Source organism: Leucopleurus acutus, assembly GCF_964270905.1.
Source record: "Leucopleurus acutus genome assembly, chromosome: 5".
NCBI lineage: Eukaryota > Metazoa > Chordata > Mammalia > Artiodactyla > Delphinidae > Leucopleurus > Leucopleurus acutus.
Genome location: NC_139147.1, coordinates 104,852,403 through 104,870,426, shown reverse-complemented (window position 1 = coordinate 104,870,426; position 18,024 = coordinate 104,852,403). Strand labels below are relative to the sequence as shown.

The following is an 18,024-nucleotide window of genomic DNA, read 5'->3' as shown; positions in this document are numbered from 1 at the left end:
AGTTAACAGTCAATTCAGGCAAACAACTGTCAACAATTTAGTAAAATGACACAAATAGGTTAGAGGTGAGGATGTAAAGTTGGCCAGATAAGTTGTGAGCAGACTAGGGAGGACCTGGAATGCAGTCAGGAAGAACTGGCCTTGCGGGATGGTTCTCCTACAGGGAATGACATGGAGACGCGGAATAACATGGAGACGCAGAATTACATGACAGCTTCAAGCTGGAATGGGCCATCGTGTTCCCCAAGATGTTGGTGGACACTGGGGGGTACTGACGCTCAGGATGCATTAGACTCCAGAGAGCCTGACACAGAGGCCACTGCAGAGATCCAGATATGAAGTGATGAGAGCCTAAGCCAGCGTGGATGCATGGGAATGGAGATAGTATAGTATAGGAGAAAAAGGGGTAACTGCTGCAGAAGTTACCAACAATGTTAAACAGAGCAAGAGCATTTCTGTGTAGGGAAGGATTGCCCCTTAGCTACCATGTCCCTAGTCTGTATTTACGCCATGCTCAATTAGCCTGCTCATGGAACAGACAACTCTTCCATTTCGTTTGTCTGGAACATTCACCCACGCCAGGCTGGTGAACAACAGGGGCTTAATTCCCAGTTGACTAATTCCCCTGGGTGTGGGCAGAGACTACTGTCCCTTCAATTTAATGAGCATTGATTTAGTGTCCACCGTGTGATGGGCACTCTGCAGCATTAGGAGAAAATCTATGTTCCAGCAAACAGCCTGTGCGAGGGCAAGCAGTAGCCACGCACAGACAAATGAAGAAATCAGGACAGTACAAAACGAAGGAAGGCCCGTATTCTGCTTGTCCAAGAGAGAAACTGAGACCGCTCACTGCAGGTGCGGAATTCAGCACAAGTCCTTGAACTTGGTAGCGCTGAAACAAGCCTGGAAGGTTAAGTGTGCAGGAAGGGAGAGGCATCTCAAGCAGACAGAAACAGGCAAAAGCAAAGAGAGGGACGGGTGAGGTTGAGGTCAGCACCAGGAAGCAGAAAAGCTGGCCAGATCCAACCCTACACTTGACAGATTCACGACAGCCCCATACACTACACATTGCAGCCAAATGTTGCAGAAACTGTTATTAGATTTTAATCAGAATACTTTTATCAGGCAGGTTATTATTCTGTACTGGAAAAATGAAACACAGGAGGGATATGGAACTTGCAAAAGTAAGACAGTGGCCCAGCGATGAGCTGAGGAGTTTCTAAGCCACTATGCAGGCAAGTGACACAGGTCAACAACTAAAGTGGCCTCGGAACCACCCTCCAGGACTCGGAGCCATGCAGCACACGATAAAGAGAAGGAGCCAAAGCAAGAAACACATCCCCACACACCGGTTACAGCCTTTCATAACAAGCAGCACAGGCCCAAGAGAGGACTTGACCCTCAGCAACCCCCAAACCTAGACCAAGACCTTCCTTTAATAAAGGAGTATTGGGCTTCCCTGGTGGCGCAGTGGTTAAGAATCCGCCTGCCAACGCACGGGACACGGGTTCGAGCCCTGATCCGGGAAGATCCCACATGCCACGGAGCAACTAAGCCCGTGCGCCACAACTACTGAGCCTGCGCTCTAGAGCCTGCGAGCCACAACTACTGAAGCGCACACGCCTAGAGCCTGAGCTCCGCAACAAGAGAAGCCACTGCAATGAGAAGCCTGTGCACCGCAACGAAGAGTAGCCCCCACTCGCGCAACTAGACAAAGCCGCACGCAGCATAAAAGACCCAACGCAGCCAAAAATAAATAATACATTTTTTAAATAAATAAATGTTTGTTTGACCCACTTTCAGGGATAGAATTGTGTGTTGTCATTTTTATTAAGTATCTAAAATTGACGACAACACTCAAGTATTAAAGAAAATATCTAGTCATTGTGTATGGAACATTTATAGAATTCAATTGACAATACTTCTCTAATCTTACTTTATTGAATTTAAAATAAGGTTAAAAAGAACATTAGAGCCAGAGTTTTAAAGGAGAGAGATGTAAGAGCACTTATTTTCTATTCTTAAGTTATAAAAACTACAAAGGCCCAAGTTCTTTACACTTCTTTTTTCTTTTGGAATATCTGTTGAAAAATAATCTTAAAGAAAATTCTGAAAAATTGTCACTATCGCATCATCCTAACCTGTTGATTATTTTAACACATTTCTATAAGTTGGTGAATGCATGAATGTAAACTGCAGCCAACAGATAAAATTAATAAAAAAATCATTTTCTAAAAACGCAAATTTCCACAGTATAGGTTAAGTTTTCGATAACTCAACATTGACATAAGAGTTCCATACCTTTTTCTTCTGAAGAGGCACTGTGATCATCACTAGAACAAGAAAAGAAAACCAGTTTTATAAACGGATACTAATTTTATACAAAATAATTATGAGTCTTCAAAATGATCATACTATGTTTCTGCAGAAATGTTGCAGATGAAAGAACTCTCTCCCTCCTCAAGGCTCTTCCGGCCCCTCTCACTCCCCACCTACCATTACGGCCTGACTCCAAACCACAGGATATAGACGGGGCTTATGGAGCATGCCCTTGAAGCCCAGCTTGTCCGCTCACACCCCGGCACCCCGGCACCCCGGCACCGGGTCCCTGCACGGCATCCCCGTGCCTGCCACGCCCCTTGCTCTGCCGCGTTTCCAGCGATCCATCCTCCTTGCCCCGCCCAGCCCGCGCTGGCCCCCAGCCCCTCCTTCTGGTTCCCAGAGCTGCTCCCTGAGTCGCCCTCCCTTGCCCAGGTCTTACCTGCTTCTCTGGCCTCCTCCCTCAGTCACAGCACGCCTGAGAATTAAGGGCTCGGACAGCTCCCATTCAATTAACCGGTCCATCCCCCGCCTGACCTGACGTTCCGTCCTCACCACCTCCTGGGCTCCCTCTGCCCTGCTAGTGCCGGTCTCACGCGAGAACTCACGGTCTCCGCTTCCCACTCCCCACCCTCTCCCGGAATCAAAGCCACCTGCCTTCTGGTCTCCCACGTTACCGAAACCACCCAAGCTACAGCCACCGAGGACTCCTGTCCGACAGACCCAGTGGGCCCTCTCCGTCCTTAGTGACTGCTCTCTCTTTAGATGAAGCACATGACAGGCTCCCCCCTCCCCCCTCCCGTGCCTCAGTGGCCTCTCCCGTCTCCATGTGCTCCATCTCCTGGCTCCAGGCCCCAGCCTCCTGGGGATTAGATCGCCGTGTCCCAGGATCACATCAGTGCACCCTCCTCACACTGCCTCCTGCTCGCCTTCACGCCAAGGTTTCAGATCCTAAATCTTTGCCCCCTTCCAGGCCCCTTCCCAGAGTCCCAGGTGCCTAGGGCCCAAGGGTCAATTCAGCACTTTCAATGGACTACAGTCAGCACTTAACTAATCTCTGTCTTCCCCTCTCCAGGAAAACCCGCTCCTCCTGACCTCACCAGGTCACCTAACTGGAACCTCCGGGTCATCACTAGCTCCTTTTTCTCAGCAAGCAGCACAATCCGTGTCCTCCTAACCTCCTCCGCCTCCTCCAACACATCTCTCAAATTTGTCCCCTCCTCAATGCAAACTGTTTCCGCCTCCATTCAAGCTCTCTCCCCACCCAGCTGGTTGATTATATTCTCTCACAATTACTGGCTCATTCTCTTGGTTCGTCCCTCGTGTGACCGTCAGCATGACCTAATCATGTCTTTGCCTAGACTCTTCTGTGGCTTCTCACCACTTCCTGGCCAAAGCCTGAGCTACTGGCATGGCACACAAGGACCCCCACCCTGCTGCCTCGTCTCCCACCCTGCGTGCTCCCTCAGAGGGAAAGCTCTTCAGTGTCCCAAGCATACCCTGCATAACACACACGCACATGCACACGCACGCACGCACACGCACACACACACACACACACACACACACGCACACCACTCTCTCTGCACCCTCCCCCCAAAAGGGTCACCGCCTGTGGCCTTGCAGGTCAGGTACCCCAACTATGTGTGCTCCATGGACATGTACTACAATGTTGGGGTATCCCCTCGGGTTGTGTGTGCATGTACGTGACAGCCCTGCCCTCCCCCTTGATGCCCAAACTGTTCCTCATCCCTTAAGGACAGCATTTCTCAAGGTGTAGACTGAGGACATTAGAACTCTAAAGGGTGCCTTCTAAAAACCATTTTTTCGGGGCCCACCGAATCAGAATCTTTGATGAATAAATGAAAAAGCAGGCAGAAAACAACAATGATGCTATTTGCACTTATGGGGATGTAAAATCTTTCTGCATTTTCTCACTGAATCATCCCAATAAGCCTATGAAGGCCATTTTACAAATGCAGGGACTGAGGCTCAGAGAGGTTCATTAACTTCCTAGAGGTCACACAGCTAACAAACAGAAAAGAAGCACTTGACCCTAGGTAGGCCATTATGACTTCAAAGCCCCATAGGTGCCTGGTACCATGTCTCCCTTCACTCCCCACCACTTTACCCCAAACCCCAATCCTGGCAGTGAAAGTAGACTGAGGAAGAAAACAGCAAAAGCAGCAGACCAACTGCTTGCCCTTTCCTTTCTCTTCTTCAGTCAAGTTAGTCAGGAGCCTCCAGATTTTGAAAACCTCCTTGAATCAAGATTTTTTCTGGTGAACATTCCCAAGTATTTGGTATTTTCTAGGAAAAACATGTATTTTCATTTTCAGACCTAAGTCCTCTTATTTTTTAATCCTAAACTCCAGCTCAAAAGGTCAGAGAGTGGTGGTAAACCTGAAATTAGGAAATGCTTCAAGACACTAAGAAAGGCTAAAATATGGTTCCCAATGAAATGCATAGAAGAAAAAGCTAACCACTGCATCTTTTTTCTCTAGACTCATACCTCTTATAATGCAGTCATTGTGCCTTTTAATTTAAAAATAATTATGAGAACTTGTATTGAATAAGAACTAGCCGTTCTTATTGTACAAAATGTCTGCTTAAAACCCACTCTGTGTCCCCAATGACAAATTGCGTTTTTCTCTTAATTGTCCCTTTCATATTCCCCTTTCTACAGCTGTTTATCTTTATTTCCAGATGTATGTACATGTGTCTAGATACCAGAACGTCTGCTAAAAACCAGAAAACCTTTATGGAAAACCTTTATTTTCTCCATGTAGTGAGGCTGCAGGGTAGAGGGCCAGCTCTCTGTACTAAAACACCCGACAGTTATGGGGGAGGAGACTTGGCCCCGAGGGGGAGGAGCCCGCCCACAGGGCAGCTCCAGGAGTCACAGCCGGGTGGAGGGAGCAACCCCAGGGGACCCACAGGGGCCCAGCCACTTTACAGAGCAGCGGAATTTGCTACCCTAAAATATGTCCCTTTGGTATATTAATTATTTTAAGTTGGTTATTCTCTAGGAAACAGCAGGCAAAGAGAAAAAACATTGAAAACCAAGCAGGAGTTACCCTCTGTAAGAAACATTTACATTTGTAAGGGAAATCGCTGTCTTCATGGGTGTCCAAATCTGCATCTTATCAGTGGAGAAGGCAGTGAGTTAAATGTGCATCACAAACCTTACCTGTGTTTACCGTGCTCTTCCTGGTGACCTCCCAGGACTCACTCTTCTCACCCTTAACATCCTCTTTCGTCTTTAGCTGAGGACGGTATTTAAGGTAAGGGCTTTGGCCTTTTTCAAGTTTTCCTCGGTATCTCCCGTGTGTCCCTGTTATTATATTTTTGTGTGACTTTCTCCTGTTAATATGTGTCATGTCACAGTTTAAATCCTTACACCAGAAGAACCCTTCTCCCTAACACACTACATGGATGCTAGCTAGTTCCCCACATCCTCTTCCTTTCTGCTTTTTCCATGTGGTTTTTTAAAAGGAAAACCACGGCAACCACGGAGAGAGAGCACCCATTCCAAATGTTCCCAGTATAATTTAGGGGCTGGAGATCAGCAGGGAAGGGACTTGGACATTTACTTAATATCACTTAAAATTCCTTACATTTTGATCGGGACTCCACCATGATGACTAGGTATAATTTCAATGCCGCCCCATGCCTATCAGCTCCCAGGCCCCGTCTCATACAGGCCCCTTTCCCTCAGCGGGAGGAGAAAAACCCTGCATCTCAGCATAGTAAAATCCAACCTGAGGGAGCCTTTCTCCCACCTCCACTCCCAGCCTGACAGGTGGATAGTAGATGCCAGAAGGATTTCACTCAAATCTGACTCGATAAGTAATAATTCTCCAGTTAAAGATCTTTAGCAATTCTTAGAGTGAAGATAAGAATGTAATCTAATACCGAATTATTTTCTTTCACTAATATTTAAAAAATATTTACTGTGTGCCTGAACCCAAGCCTAGGACCCCAAGCCCATCGATGGGCTCACTGCAACAACCTTTTTAGTGCTTGATACTGAACTAGTGTCATCTCCGTTTCACAGATGAGGAAATAAGGCTCAGAGACCTTAGTTAGTAGGTATAATTAAACCCATAATGAGCCCCAAATCCTCCTCTTAACTTTTCACCAGAATGAAACCCACTAGTGTTTTACTTCTTTTAGCCCCTATCAACCCTCTGGGAAAAAGGGCAGAAGAAGTTAAATGGGTTAAGGAAAGTGGAAAAGAGTTTATGTTAGTCACAAACTAGAGTTAATCTGCATAATCATGAAATAGCTATACTTTCCAGAGAATAATCTCAATGAAAGTAATATCCTCTACAATACAGATCTCTTTTCATCAACTGAAATTAACTCACAGGTGCTGTGCTAAGCGAAGGGGATATAAAAGTAACACGTGACACGTGAACCTTGTCCCCAAGGGGCACACTAATGGAAGAGAAGACAGATCAGGAAATAAATAAATGTATATGATGTGGGAAGAGCAAAATAAAAGCAAATATAAGCTATAGTCTTAGCCCAGAGCAGCTATGATGAACTGGGAAGGACAGAGCTCTTATGCTAAGAACACGGGCGTGTAACTAAGGCCACTTAAACCGGGATGTTAAGGCCAGCCTGCATTTTCAAAGAATGCTACGCCTCAGGTAGGATCTTCTCACTGTTAGACTCAGAAAAAAACTGAAGCGGAAAGGTGCCTACAAGATCTTCCAGCTTGATGCATTATTTTACAGAGGGGGAGGTAGACTCCAGGAGAGGTGAAGTTAATGAACACCCAAGATCACACAGCAAATTATAAGCAGAGACAATCTCACAACTTGTCTCATGCCTCTTGGTTTGCCCATCAATTCATCCATTTAACAAACATGGATGGATTATGTGCCAGGCATAACTGAACAAAGCAACTGGGTCTGTGCCTTCAAGAACACATCAGCCTGATGGGAAAGACTGTCTTCTTGTATCTGAGACAGGAAGTGCTTCGAGAGCGCTTGTCTAAGATTGAAAAACTGGAGAGGGCTTCCTGGGGAAGTGACATTTAAACAGCCACAAAGGACAAGCAAGAATGGACAAGAGAATGTTGCACAGCTTCTGTCTGAGCCAGGAAGGAATGAATCAAGGTCCGGGAACAGGAGGAAAGCAAGTGTGTTCAGGGGGAGAGAGGTAGGAGACGAGGAAAGACAGGGAGGTGGAGAAACTCTAACTGTAACCAAACTGATGGCAACCCCAGATGCTGAGTGGCGACCATTCAGTCCACTGAGCAGTCTTCGTATTTCCCCCTTGGGAAGATTTGAAGCTTGAGAGCAAAGGAGGAAGTCAACAGTGCAGGGTCCCAATGCGGGGTCTGCTGTCATCAGCATCTTTCATGGAGAATGTCTGATCCTGTGAGACCCCCTGACATTCTACAGGCTCAGACACTGCCTGTGTTGAGTCCAAAAGGCCCAAGCATTTCCCCAAAGAAAATCTCAGTCCCCCAGACCACAAAAGCCAGACCACCCTGAAAAGAAGTTGTAGTACCAGATGACAAAAACCCCTCAAGAGGCTAGGTAACTTTAAAACATACTCCAAGGAAACTGCCTTCACTCAGAATCAAGCTCTGGAAGCCAACTACACAGCCTCTTCCACACTGGCCAGGACAGAGGGGCTTCCTGAGTAGCAAGCCCTCTGGGACCAGGCCCTGGGGGAGGGTCAGGGTCGAGCCGCCAGCTGTCAGTGCCCCCAGGGGACACTTCCCAAGCCAGGCTGGTTTCCCATTATCACTCAATTTCTTTTATTCTAAGCATCCCAAAGACCACCAACTGCAATCAGCTCGCCCGACCATGATGGAAGCCATCCCATAGCTTTTTTCTTGTGTTCAGGGTCCTGAATGAGAGCACAGGCTTCAATGCTTCAGAAAACACTTAGTACCAGCAAAGATAAAAATTCCACAGGCCTGGCTCTCCAGGCTGGCTCCTTCATCTACCCTCTCCCTTCCTTTTTTCAGTCACACCAGTAGGCAAAAATAATAGTGAAATGGGTAGGTCTTTGGGCATCCAAGGGGTAAAGGACAAAACCTGGAAACTACCGCGTTCATCAAGAGGAGAATGGATGAATAAAATATGATATCATCATATAATGGAAAACTGTAAGCCATGAGAATGAAAAACTGCTTACACACACCCGAGAGAATTAATCTCACAAACATAATGTCGCAAAAGAAGCCAGACACAAAAGGGTATATACTGTATGATTCTATTTTTATAAGGTTTACGAACTAGCAAAACCAATCTCTGGTCCCTCTGGGGAGGAGGGACAGGAAAGTAAGAGGAAAACAAGGGGGGCTTTTAGGGTGTTATATTCTATTTCTTGACCTGGGTGGTGGTTACACAGATGTGTTCACTTTGTGGTAATTCATCAAGCTGTGCACTTAAGATGCTGTGTTTTCTGTGTGACTGTATACACATACGCACAAAGGAAGGGTTTTCAGCATCTTGGGAAAGGAAAAGTATTATATAGGACTTGAGCTTTACTGGCCACGTTCGTGAATGGAGAATGACCCTAGGTGGAAGGAAGAGGTGACCGCATTGGGAATATAGCTCAAACGGCTGCTGTGGGGTGGCAGGAATTAGGAGGAACAGTTTTGGGGTTTACTCCTTTCTTTCTCCTTGCAACTAACTGCCAATGAAATCTCTGCATAATGTACTCCAAAGGGAAGTGGGGCCAAGAGGGAAAAGGGCTGGAACTAAGCTGGCTTAAGGGAGACCGGAGGCAGCTGGAACACTTCAGGCAGTGAGGGGACAAGGAGGGATGGAGGAAGAGGAAGAAGAAGGAAGAGAAAGAAATCCTAAGTGCCCAGGGTGGGCAAGAAGGACAGCTCACCTGACTGGGGATGGATGGGGTGGGGTGACTCCCATGACTCAGCCCCGTAGAAGGGATCCCTTCTCTACTCCCCTCCCTGAGCCCAGGTCTGATGTACACCTAGATGAATGGTTTTATTGCACTGCTTTGCTGTGCTTTGTTTATAAGCCGTTTATAACCTCTGGGAACTGAAGGAACAAGGAGTGTGTATGAGTGTCTGTTTGTGCGTGGGCGTGTGCAGCCAAGGATTCCACATCCCCAGCATCTAACACACTGTTTGGCATATAGTTCGCACTATTAAAAAAAAAAAAAAATGTTCATTGGACAAATAAATGACAGAAAGAATGTGGTAATTAGATATAAAACAGAGACTTCCTTAATATTGAAAAATCAGTAATAACAGCTTAAATGGCCAAAAATGTGGGAATGGCTAAGTATCAGAGGGGCATACTGTGCAGCTACTACAAATTACAACTAACTGTAGCAAACATCTGTAGGGTGCTTTACAGTTTACTGAGAATTGCACCTCCCCCTTGTTTGACACACAATTATATGGACTTTGTTACCACACTGAAGTGTTTAAACGACACATTAGCAACAATCTCCCTGAAGAGGCCAGAAAGATCACAGGTGGTGGACTAACAAGTTTTCAGGGAAAGTGGTGGGGAGGGCCCACATTTCAGAGTAATACTAGGAAGGCTGGTAGAGGTTTCCTTAGCTCTGTGTAAGTAACTGTGCTAATTTCACACACTGTATTTCAATTCACTTCCTCTTTTTTTTTGAGGAACAAAACTTTACTTTTAGCCATCATTTGATTCAAAGTTCTCTTTAACAATCATTTACAAGTCTTGCTGTTAACTGACCACCTCTAAAGAAGTGTTTTTGATATTCCAAGCAGACACAGTTTATGTCCTAGTGTAGTTTTATTCATGCTAACTTCAAGAAATTCAACAGCAAAACCCATCCACAACAGACTTTTCTAAGACTGCCTTCCTGATTGCAACAATGTTTTAAAGAATAGATGAGGAAAACACACACACACACACAAAACAAAACCAAAAAATCCCTCCCTCCTTCCTGAGAGAAGCTGGGCCTAATGTTCCATGAATGATCCACGAAAAACTGAAGTCGTGAACACTTTAAACCTCCACATTCTCTTCTTCCTCTAGCTGATCCTGTAGAAACTCTTTTTGTGTCAGGGACTGTCCCATAAGTAAATTCTCTGCAGCGTCTCAATCTTTGCCGAGCGTTTCTGCACTGTTTTGGGTTGGACTTCCTGCAAGTATTTACTGCAATGAGAGGATTACCTAAAGGATATATTTCACAAACAAGCCATCACGTGTCTTCTGCTGAAACACTACATCCAAACACTACAACTAAAAGCCTGCTTTTGCAGATGACAGTGAGTCCTGGAGAACTCGACCACAACATCCCAAACCAGCTCTTAATAGACATTTCCACGTAAAAAGCGGCTGCTTTTAAAGGGCTGTGGGACGCTGATAACACACAGAGGCATTGGCTGCCTTTACAGGAATAGCAGAAATCCTTCAAGCAATGTTGATCTCGCGCCTACTGTGCTCAAGACATTGTTAGGGCCCCATGGGGGCGTTGAGGGGATGACGGGCACGGAGGTGTCCCACGTATGGGCAAAAAGGGATTAAGGAAATAATCCTGCTCTCAACTCAACTTGAAAGCCGGGTGGCCAAAACACCGATGGTGTTCAGTAAAACCTCCCCAGTCCTCCTCCAGGTGCAGAGGGCGCAGGAACTCCAGAGAGCTGAAGCTCAAGGGCTGAGGACACAGGAGGACAGCAGAACCGGGCCTCGGGGGCGGGGAGTCGCCACGGAGGCGGGAAGGGAGCCGGTCCACACACGCTGAGAGCAAAGGGGATGCCGCAGGGAGACTTGCCCTCCTCCTCACTCGCCCGCTGCCAGGTGTATGTGAACAAATCGGGCCCACCTGCCGCCGCCGCCGCCGCCGCCGCCGCCCCCGCCTGGGGACGGGTATCGGGCGTGGGGAAGCCGCGGCGACAGGGGGCAGCAGCGCTGCCCGTAGCCCCGCCTCCGGGCCGGGAGCCCTGGGCCTCCGAGCTGCGCGCCACCGCCTTCCGCGCGAGCACCTGCGCGCGACCCCGCCGCCGCCCGCCCGACCCAGGTGCGACCGCCCGGGCCCCCCGCCGGGGGTAGGGGGTCGGAATCCGGGAAGCACGGCGCGTCGCCTCCCCCATGCTCCGTGCCCGCGCGGGGCAGGCGCCGCCGCCGAAGCGCGCTTTGTTTGTGCGGCCCGAGCGGGGATGCCGGGGCGGGAGTGGAGCCCTCGCCCCACCCGGGAAAGGGCAAAAGCAGAGCCTGCGGTGAAGGGTGCTAAAGACCGCAAAGCCCCTTCTCCACGCGGCGATGTTGGGTCCAGCCGCACCCCACCCCCGCTCTCCCTTTCTCCTTCCGAACCCCCCCCCCCAGCCCCGCGGCTGCGCTCACCTGCTCTCCGCGACCCCCGCGCCTCGGCTCATCGTCGCTCGGCGACTGGGGGGCGGGGGGGACGACACGCGCGCCCGGGGCTCGACGCTCGAGTGACGCCGGGGCGCCTGCAGGAGGGGTTCGCGTGCCGACCGCTGCCCTGCGCACCCGGAGGCGGCCGACGCTGCCGGGGGAGTGAAGAGGGCGAGCGAGAGCCACAGGGGGAGGGGACTGGGCGGGAGGGGGCGCCGGGCGCGCTGCTGCAGCCGCAGCCGGAGGCCGCCCGGGCTCCCTAACGGAAACGCACGCTCGCCGGCGGCCCTGCGCGTGCACGCCGGCGTGCACACTCTGACACGTGTGCACACTCTCACACGTGCGCACACCGGCCGGTCGGTAGCTGCTTACCGCCATGCCCGAACTAGGTTTGGTGACACTAAGCCGAGGCTTCTGTGAAAGACAAGGGGCAGCGCCATTCTGGAGGGGACGGAGAGCTCATGTCATTCTGATTGGGATTGGATACTCCTGTGTCTGGGGGGTTTTCACGAGACAGCCCGCCCCTACAAGGAATTCCCAGATTCTCTTCTTAGGATCTGTAAGCCCCCTGAAATTCTCTTTCAGATTTTGTACCTAAATACAAGTGTCTGGGATGAGGGACCACAGCTTCCTAAGATAAAACAGCTGTGTGACCCCAACCCCACCCCAGACTGTAAGGATGGATGGACTAAACCAATGGCTCCCAAACTTTGCTGCACATTGAATCACCCAGGGAGTTTTTCAAATCGCGACGCTCTGAGTAGTATCCCAGATTACGTTAGTGCAGTGGGATCCGGTCATCCGTATTTTTCAAAGATCCAGGTGATTGCAATATTCAGGAAAGTGTGGGAACCACTGCTTAGACTGTCGGTGATCCTCGCTGTACACTGTTTTCTTTTACCCCGTTTTTCAGCGTGATTGTTTGCTTGTCTGTCTTTTCCATGAGGTGGTGGGTGTCACACAGCATCTAGCCCAGGTCTGACTCCCTGTAAGTGCTCAGAATGCCTTTACTGCAGGAAGGAAGCAAGGCAGAGTCAGGGATAGGCCCTCTACCTTGTAGACCCCTCTTTGCTCTTTCTGAAATTCTCCACAGGCTGACATACCCTTGACCTCATGGAAATGGCTTCATTGTAAGGCCTGAAGCTGGGGAAGAAAATGGGTCATTGCAGCTTGAAGGGATATCTGTCTTTTAGATTCTTCCAAATGTCTCCACCCCAGAACACCCCTTACCTGCCTCACTGTGACTCAAAGGTCCAGCGCTGGCAGTGTGGGTGTGTGCAATAAAGTCAACCCCGATGGATGGAACACCTGTGAGTCCAGCACTATGATAAGATATTTTATACTCTGGGAAAAAGCTGGCCTGGTGCTATCACTGGGCCTTGGTGTTCTTCTCTTAAACATAAACATGGACAATTTCTCAGAACATCAACCTGAGACAAGGCCCCTCTGTGACCACGACGGATGAAGACAAGAACAAGACTCCTTAATCATGTCTAAACACAGACAAAATATGAACATTGTCCAAGCCACAGTGGACACACAGCTATCCTGGCCAGTTAGAGTGACTGCTGCTTCTTTGCCAGTTAACAACCTTAGCCTCTCTCTGGTCTGCCCTTCTATGGATAAGATTTATAAGGATACACACTCACAGAATGACCCCTGCTTTCCTAAGCCCTCCCCCAATCAGCTAACCAAAACCCAAATCCTTTAATAATATTTCCTAATACCCTCTCACTGACACACCTCCAGGATGGTGTGCATTTCCCTCACTGCAATGAGTAATAAATTCAACTATGTAAACTATAGGTATATTCCTAGGGGTATTTGGCAAGGGAGCATTAAAAATAACTTAGTTGACACAATAGCAGCACAAGGTAAATATTACACCCTCTTCACGTATAAGCTAACCAGGATTTGTACAGATCCTATGACTCAAACTCACACAAGGCTGCCTGGCGGTCAATGGAGAGCCAGGGTTCATGTTCACCTGGGTTTGTAGGGAGCCAGGCTTGTGTGTTTCTTCCTCACAGGAACTGTGGCTTCCACATGAGCCTGAATTCCAGTCTTTTGCAGTTCAGTCTTTTTCTAGCTATGGGAACTTGAGGAAGTCATTTAACTTTCTTGACTTCAGCTTCCTTGCAAAAGAAAAAAAATAAATAAAAGTGGGTCTAGGAACTGGTATTTTTTTATCGAGATAGACAACATTTTATTAGTCACAGGTGAACAATATGATTCAATATGTGTATATATGTGAAATGATCACCATAATAAGTCTAGTTAACATCCATCACCACACATAATTATAAAAGTTTTTTTCTTTTTTTTTTTTCTTTTTTTAAGATACGTGGGCCTCTCGCTGTTGTGGCCTCTCGCGTTGCGGAGCACAGGCTCTGGACGCGCAGGCTCAGCGGCCATGGCTCACGGGCCCAGCCGCTCCGCGACATGTGGGATCTTCCTGGACCGGGGCACGAACCCGTGTCCCCTGCATCGGCAGGCGGACTCTCAACCACTGCGCCACCAGGGAAGCCCTAAAAGTGTTTTTTCTTGTGCCAAGAACTTTTAAGATATAATGTCTTAGCAACTTTCAAATATACAGTACAGTATTATTAACTCTAAGGATATATATACTATTGGTATATTTTTCGTAAGTTCCCCAGGTAGCCTGACACAGCACCTGTTGGCAGACCCTGGTTTGGGAAGTTACCTTGCAGCGGCCAGATCTGAGTTACCCTTTCCCAAATGCCATTGTCTCACTTGACTCTTGCCTCACTCTTCTCTCCTTCCAGAAATTCTCCTTTGGCTTCCAGGGGGCCCCTGTGATATGACAAGCAAATGAACTAAAGCCTGAAAAACCATGTGAGTGGACTTGGAATAGCATCCTGCAGCCTCACCTGAGTCCTGGGACGACTGCAGTCCTGGGACGACTGCAGGACAGCTTGCCTGCAATCTCATCACAGACCTTGAACCACAACCGCTCAGCTAAGCTACTTACATACCCCTGACCCACACAAACTATGAAATAATAAATTTTTGTTGTTTTAAGCTGTTATATTTGGGGGTAATTTGTTATGCAGCCAAATAATAACTCATACAAAAGGAAATAAGATCCTAGAGTTAGTGCGGTGGAATCACATCATTTGCACTTCTAGGTAAATTCAACCATACTCTGCAAAAGAGGGAGAGAGAACAAGTTACAGTGTTAACGATTCTGCCTGCTACTCCAGTGAAATAAGGGGGTGTGATGAAAGAGGTAGATCTGGTTTCATTAGTCAGTCTCTGACCCAGTCCTGGGCATCTCTCATGGAGAAGAAAGTCTTAATGCACATTTTTAAATATCCATGTTTTGTACAAAGTGGGAAGAATAAGTTAATTCACTGACTTGGGATCTATATATAACATAGTCAAAATGACCCTTGAAATCCCTTAACTCATCAGGACCCGAGCCCAGGACATCCCCAAACCAAGAATAGTACTAACTTTAGACCAGTGTAAGAGGGAGCCCAACCCTGGGACCCTGGCTTCAGAAGACCCTTCCATGGCCCTCCTCCAATCACACCTCCCACGGGCTAAGGAGTCCCCAAGGGATGTGCCCTTCCAGAGCCTGTGCTCTGCCTCCCACTTCTAGACCAATCTCAGGGGATGAGAGACCCCCACATCCCTGTCCAAATGGCCCCGAGCTCACTTCCAGGGCCAGCATAGGCCTTTCCCCAGGTCCAGCTTTCTAAGGGTGGGGCATAGCACTAAAGAGCCCATGCCAGGGCACAGGGAGACCAGGTGCAGCTGTTTAAAGGGATGTGGATAGATTGTGTGTGCAAGCCGAGTGGCCTACACACGTGCACAGAGCCCCTCACCACACAGACGGACCAGCAGCGGAAAACCAAGAGGGAAGCCCAAGGACCCCAAGCTGGCTCTCCAAATGCTGCCTCGTGCTGGTGTATGACTCTGAGAAGTCTCACTTGACCTGTCCTTCCTGTCAAATGAATCAAATGAATATTTGACGGGAATATTTGTCAAGGCAGGAAGACAAAATATATTTCATTAAACAGTGCATTCACTCGATTTATAACTTTTACATGTTTAGACATATTACATATGGATGTCCATATGGACAGGAGAGCAATGGGATAAGGTGATTATTTTTCCATCTCCTTCTCCTTTTATTTAAATATATTGGTGTATGATTTTGCCCAGCACATTTGGTTAAATGCACAAAGATGGTGTGTCTTCTTTCTCGGAGGCCCAAATGGGGCTTGTTCTTGGGGATCTCTCTAGGTAAGGTCAATGATAGATTTGTATGTGTGGTGGTTACTGCTTAATCCTTTGCTGGGATAATTACTCATCTCAGTTGGGAGTGTCTCTTCCAGACCATTTTCCCTGCATCTTCATATATGTTATAAAAAACATTGTGTGTGTATGTTTGCTTCAAAAATTGTATGATATATGCACTATTTTTCAATTTGTTTGTTCTTATGCTACAATATATCTCAAAGGTCTGTGCATCTTAGTAACAAATTTTGCTATTTATTTATTTATTTATTATTAACACTATTATTTATTTATTAGCACTATTCTGTTAAAATACTTTATCTGATTTTGATATTAAATGTACTATATGAAATTTGTATGTGTCATGCACATTTTTAGATTAAAAATGTAAGTTTATTTATTTTAATTTTTGGAGAAGGGGTGTTAGTGGAGAGAGATTTGAAGAGAGGATTTCCTGAAGACATCTAGGAGAATTCCTTAAATACTGCAATACCAGGGTGAGAATTGCTTATGTAAGCTGTGATTCAGAGAAGACCAGCCATTTTCTGACTTAATTATGGCAAAAAAACTACTCAGTTTTCTTTCCATGTCTGTTTTCTCTGTGTCCTAGACTCTTGTTTTCTGTTTCCGTCTTGGAAAGGCAGGTGCAGACAAGAAACCAACAGTAAGCTGTTCTTTGGGTGCTGACATTAGCCAGGGGAAATCTTTATTTATGTGTTCAAGCAACTCTTGGTATTCTTCCTAAAGGCCATTTGATATATTGAGTTCTGAGCTACCTTGGAGCTTGCATTGTTTGTTTTCTAGAACAAGGGCATCCAACTTTTTTGTTTAAGGTACTTTACATGGCATCCTAGGGCTTGCTATGCATCTGCTTCTCCAACTGACAAAACGTGCCATCCTCCAGGCTCCACAGGGAAAGAGGGTGTTGCCCACTGTTCTGCTGTCAGTCAGAGCTCACCACGGTGCACGTTCATTACAGCAAAAACACACCACCACTGAAAACAGGGAACTTTGCCCAGAACTGACAGACTCCCAGCACTGAAGCTAAATCATTTATCTAGAAGAATCTAGAAGAATCTTTTATCTAATTGTAATGGCCTGAATCTTCCCCCCTTCCCGGCCCCCAAATTTATATGTTGAAGCCCTAACCCCCCAATGTGATGGCATTAGGAAGTGAGGCCTTTAGGAGGTAATTAGGTTTAGACGAGGTCATGAAGGTGAGCCCTCCAAAATGAGATTCATATCCTTATAAGAAGAGAAAAAGACACCAGAGCTCTCTTTCTCCACCATGTGAGGAAATAGCAAGAAGGCAGCCTAGTTGTGAGCCAGGAGGCAGACCCTCACCAAAGACCAAATCTGCCAGCCTCCAGAACTGTGGGAAAGAAATGTCTGCTTAAGCCACCCAGGCTATGGTATTTTGTTATGGCAGCTCGAGATGACTTAGACACTAGTCTTTAGGCTTCTATGGCTGACACCTGTTACCATAATTTTAGGGAGGGCCACTCTGCTTCTGCCTTTATCTAGCTGAACTTTCTCTTTGTCTCAGTTACTTAAAGAGACAGGGAGTGTATGAGGAAGAGATTCCAAGAAAGTGAATTTAGTCAGGAAGTTGGCATTCCTGCCCTCCTACACCCATTATGCTCCCACTGTAATCGTGCCTCTGAAGACGTAACTACCTCAAAGAATCATTTCCACATCTAGTTTTACAGTACATCACTGTGTCTTCAATTAACTCTAGGGCTGTTACAGAACAATAAAATGTCACAACACAACTTTTTTTTTAACTTTTTGGGGTTTGTTTTTTTTTTGGCTGCATTGGGTCGTCGTTGCTGCCGGTGGGCTTTCTCTAGTTGCGGCGAGCAGGGTCTACTCTTCGTTGCGGTGAGCGGGGTCTACTCTTCACTGCAGTGCACGGGCATCTCCTTGTGGTGGCTTCTCTTGTTGCCGAGCACAAGCTCTAGGCGCAGAGGTTTCAGTAGTTGCAGCACGTGGGCTCAGTAGTTGTGGCGCACGGGCTTAATTGCTCCACAGCCTGTGGGATCTTCCCGGACCAGGGCTCGAACCCATGTCCCCTGCATTGGCAGGCGGATTCTTAACCACTGCGCCA

General features: G+C 47.4%; 1 protein-coding gene across 1 annotated transcript in view; it reads right to left on the bottom strand.

The window, feature by feature from the left end:
- Positions 1-12,091, bottom strand: part of LOC309961784 (uncharacterized protein) — a gene marked incomplete at its 5' end in the record, with an annotated part of 37,573 nt that extends 25,482 nt beyond the window's left edge. The window contains 3 exons of the mRNA XM_082839276.1: positions 2,302-2,333; positions 11,640-11,939; positions 12,024-12,091. Coding sequence (XP_082695402.1) covers positions 2,302-2,333; positions 11,640-11,939; positions 12,024-12,091 — 400 coding nt within the window. The remainder of the gene's footprint in view (positions 1-2,301; positions 2,334-11,639; positions 11,940-12,023) is intronic.
- Positions 12,092-18,024: the final 5,933 nt, after the last annotated feature.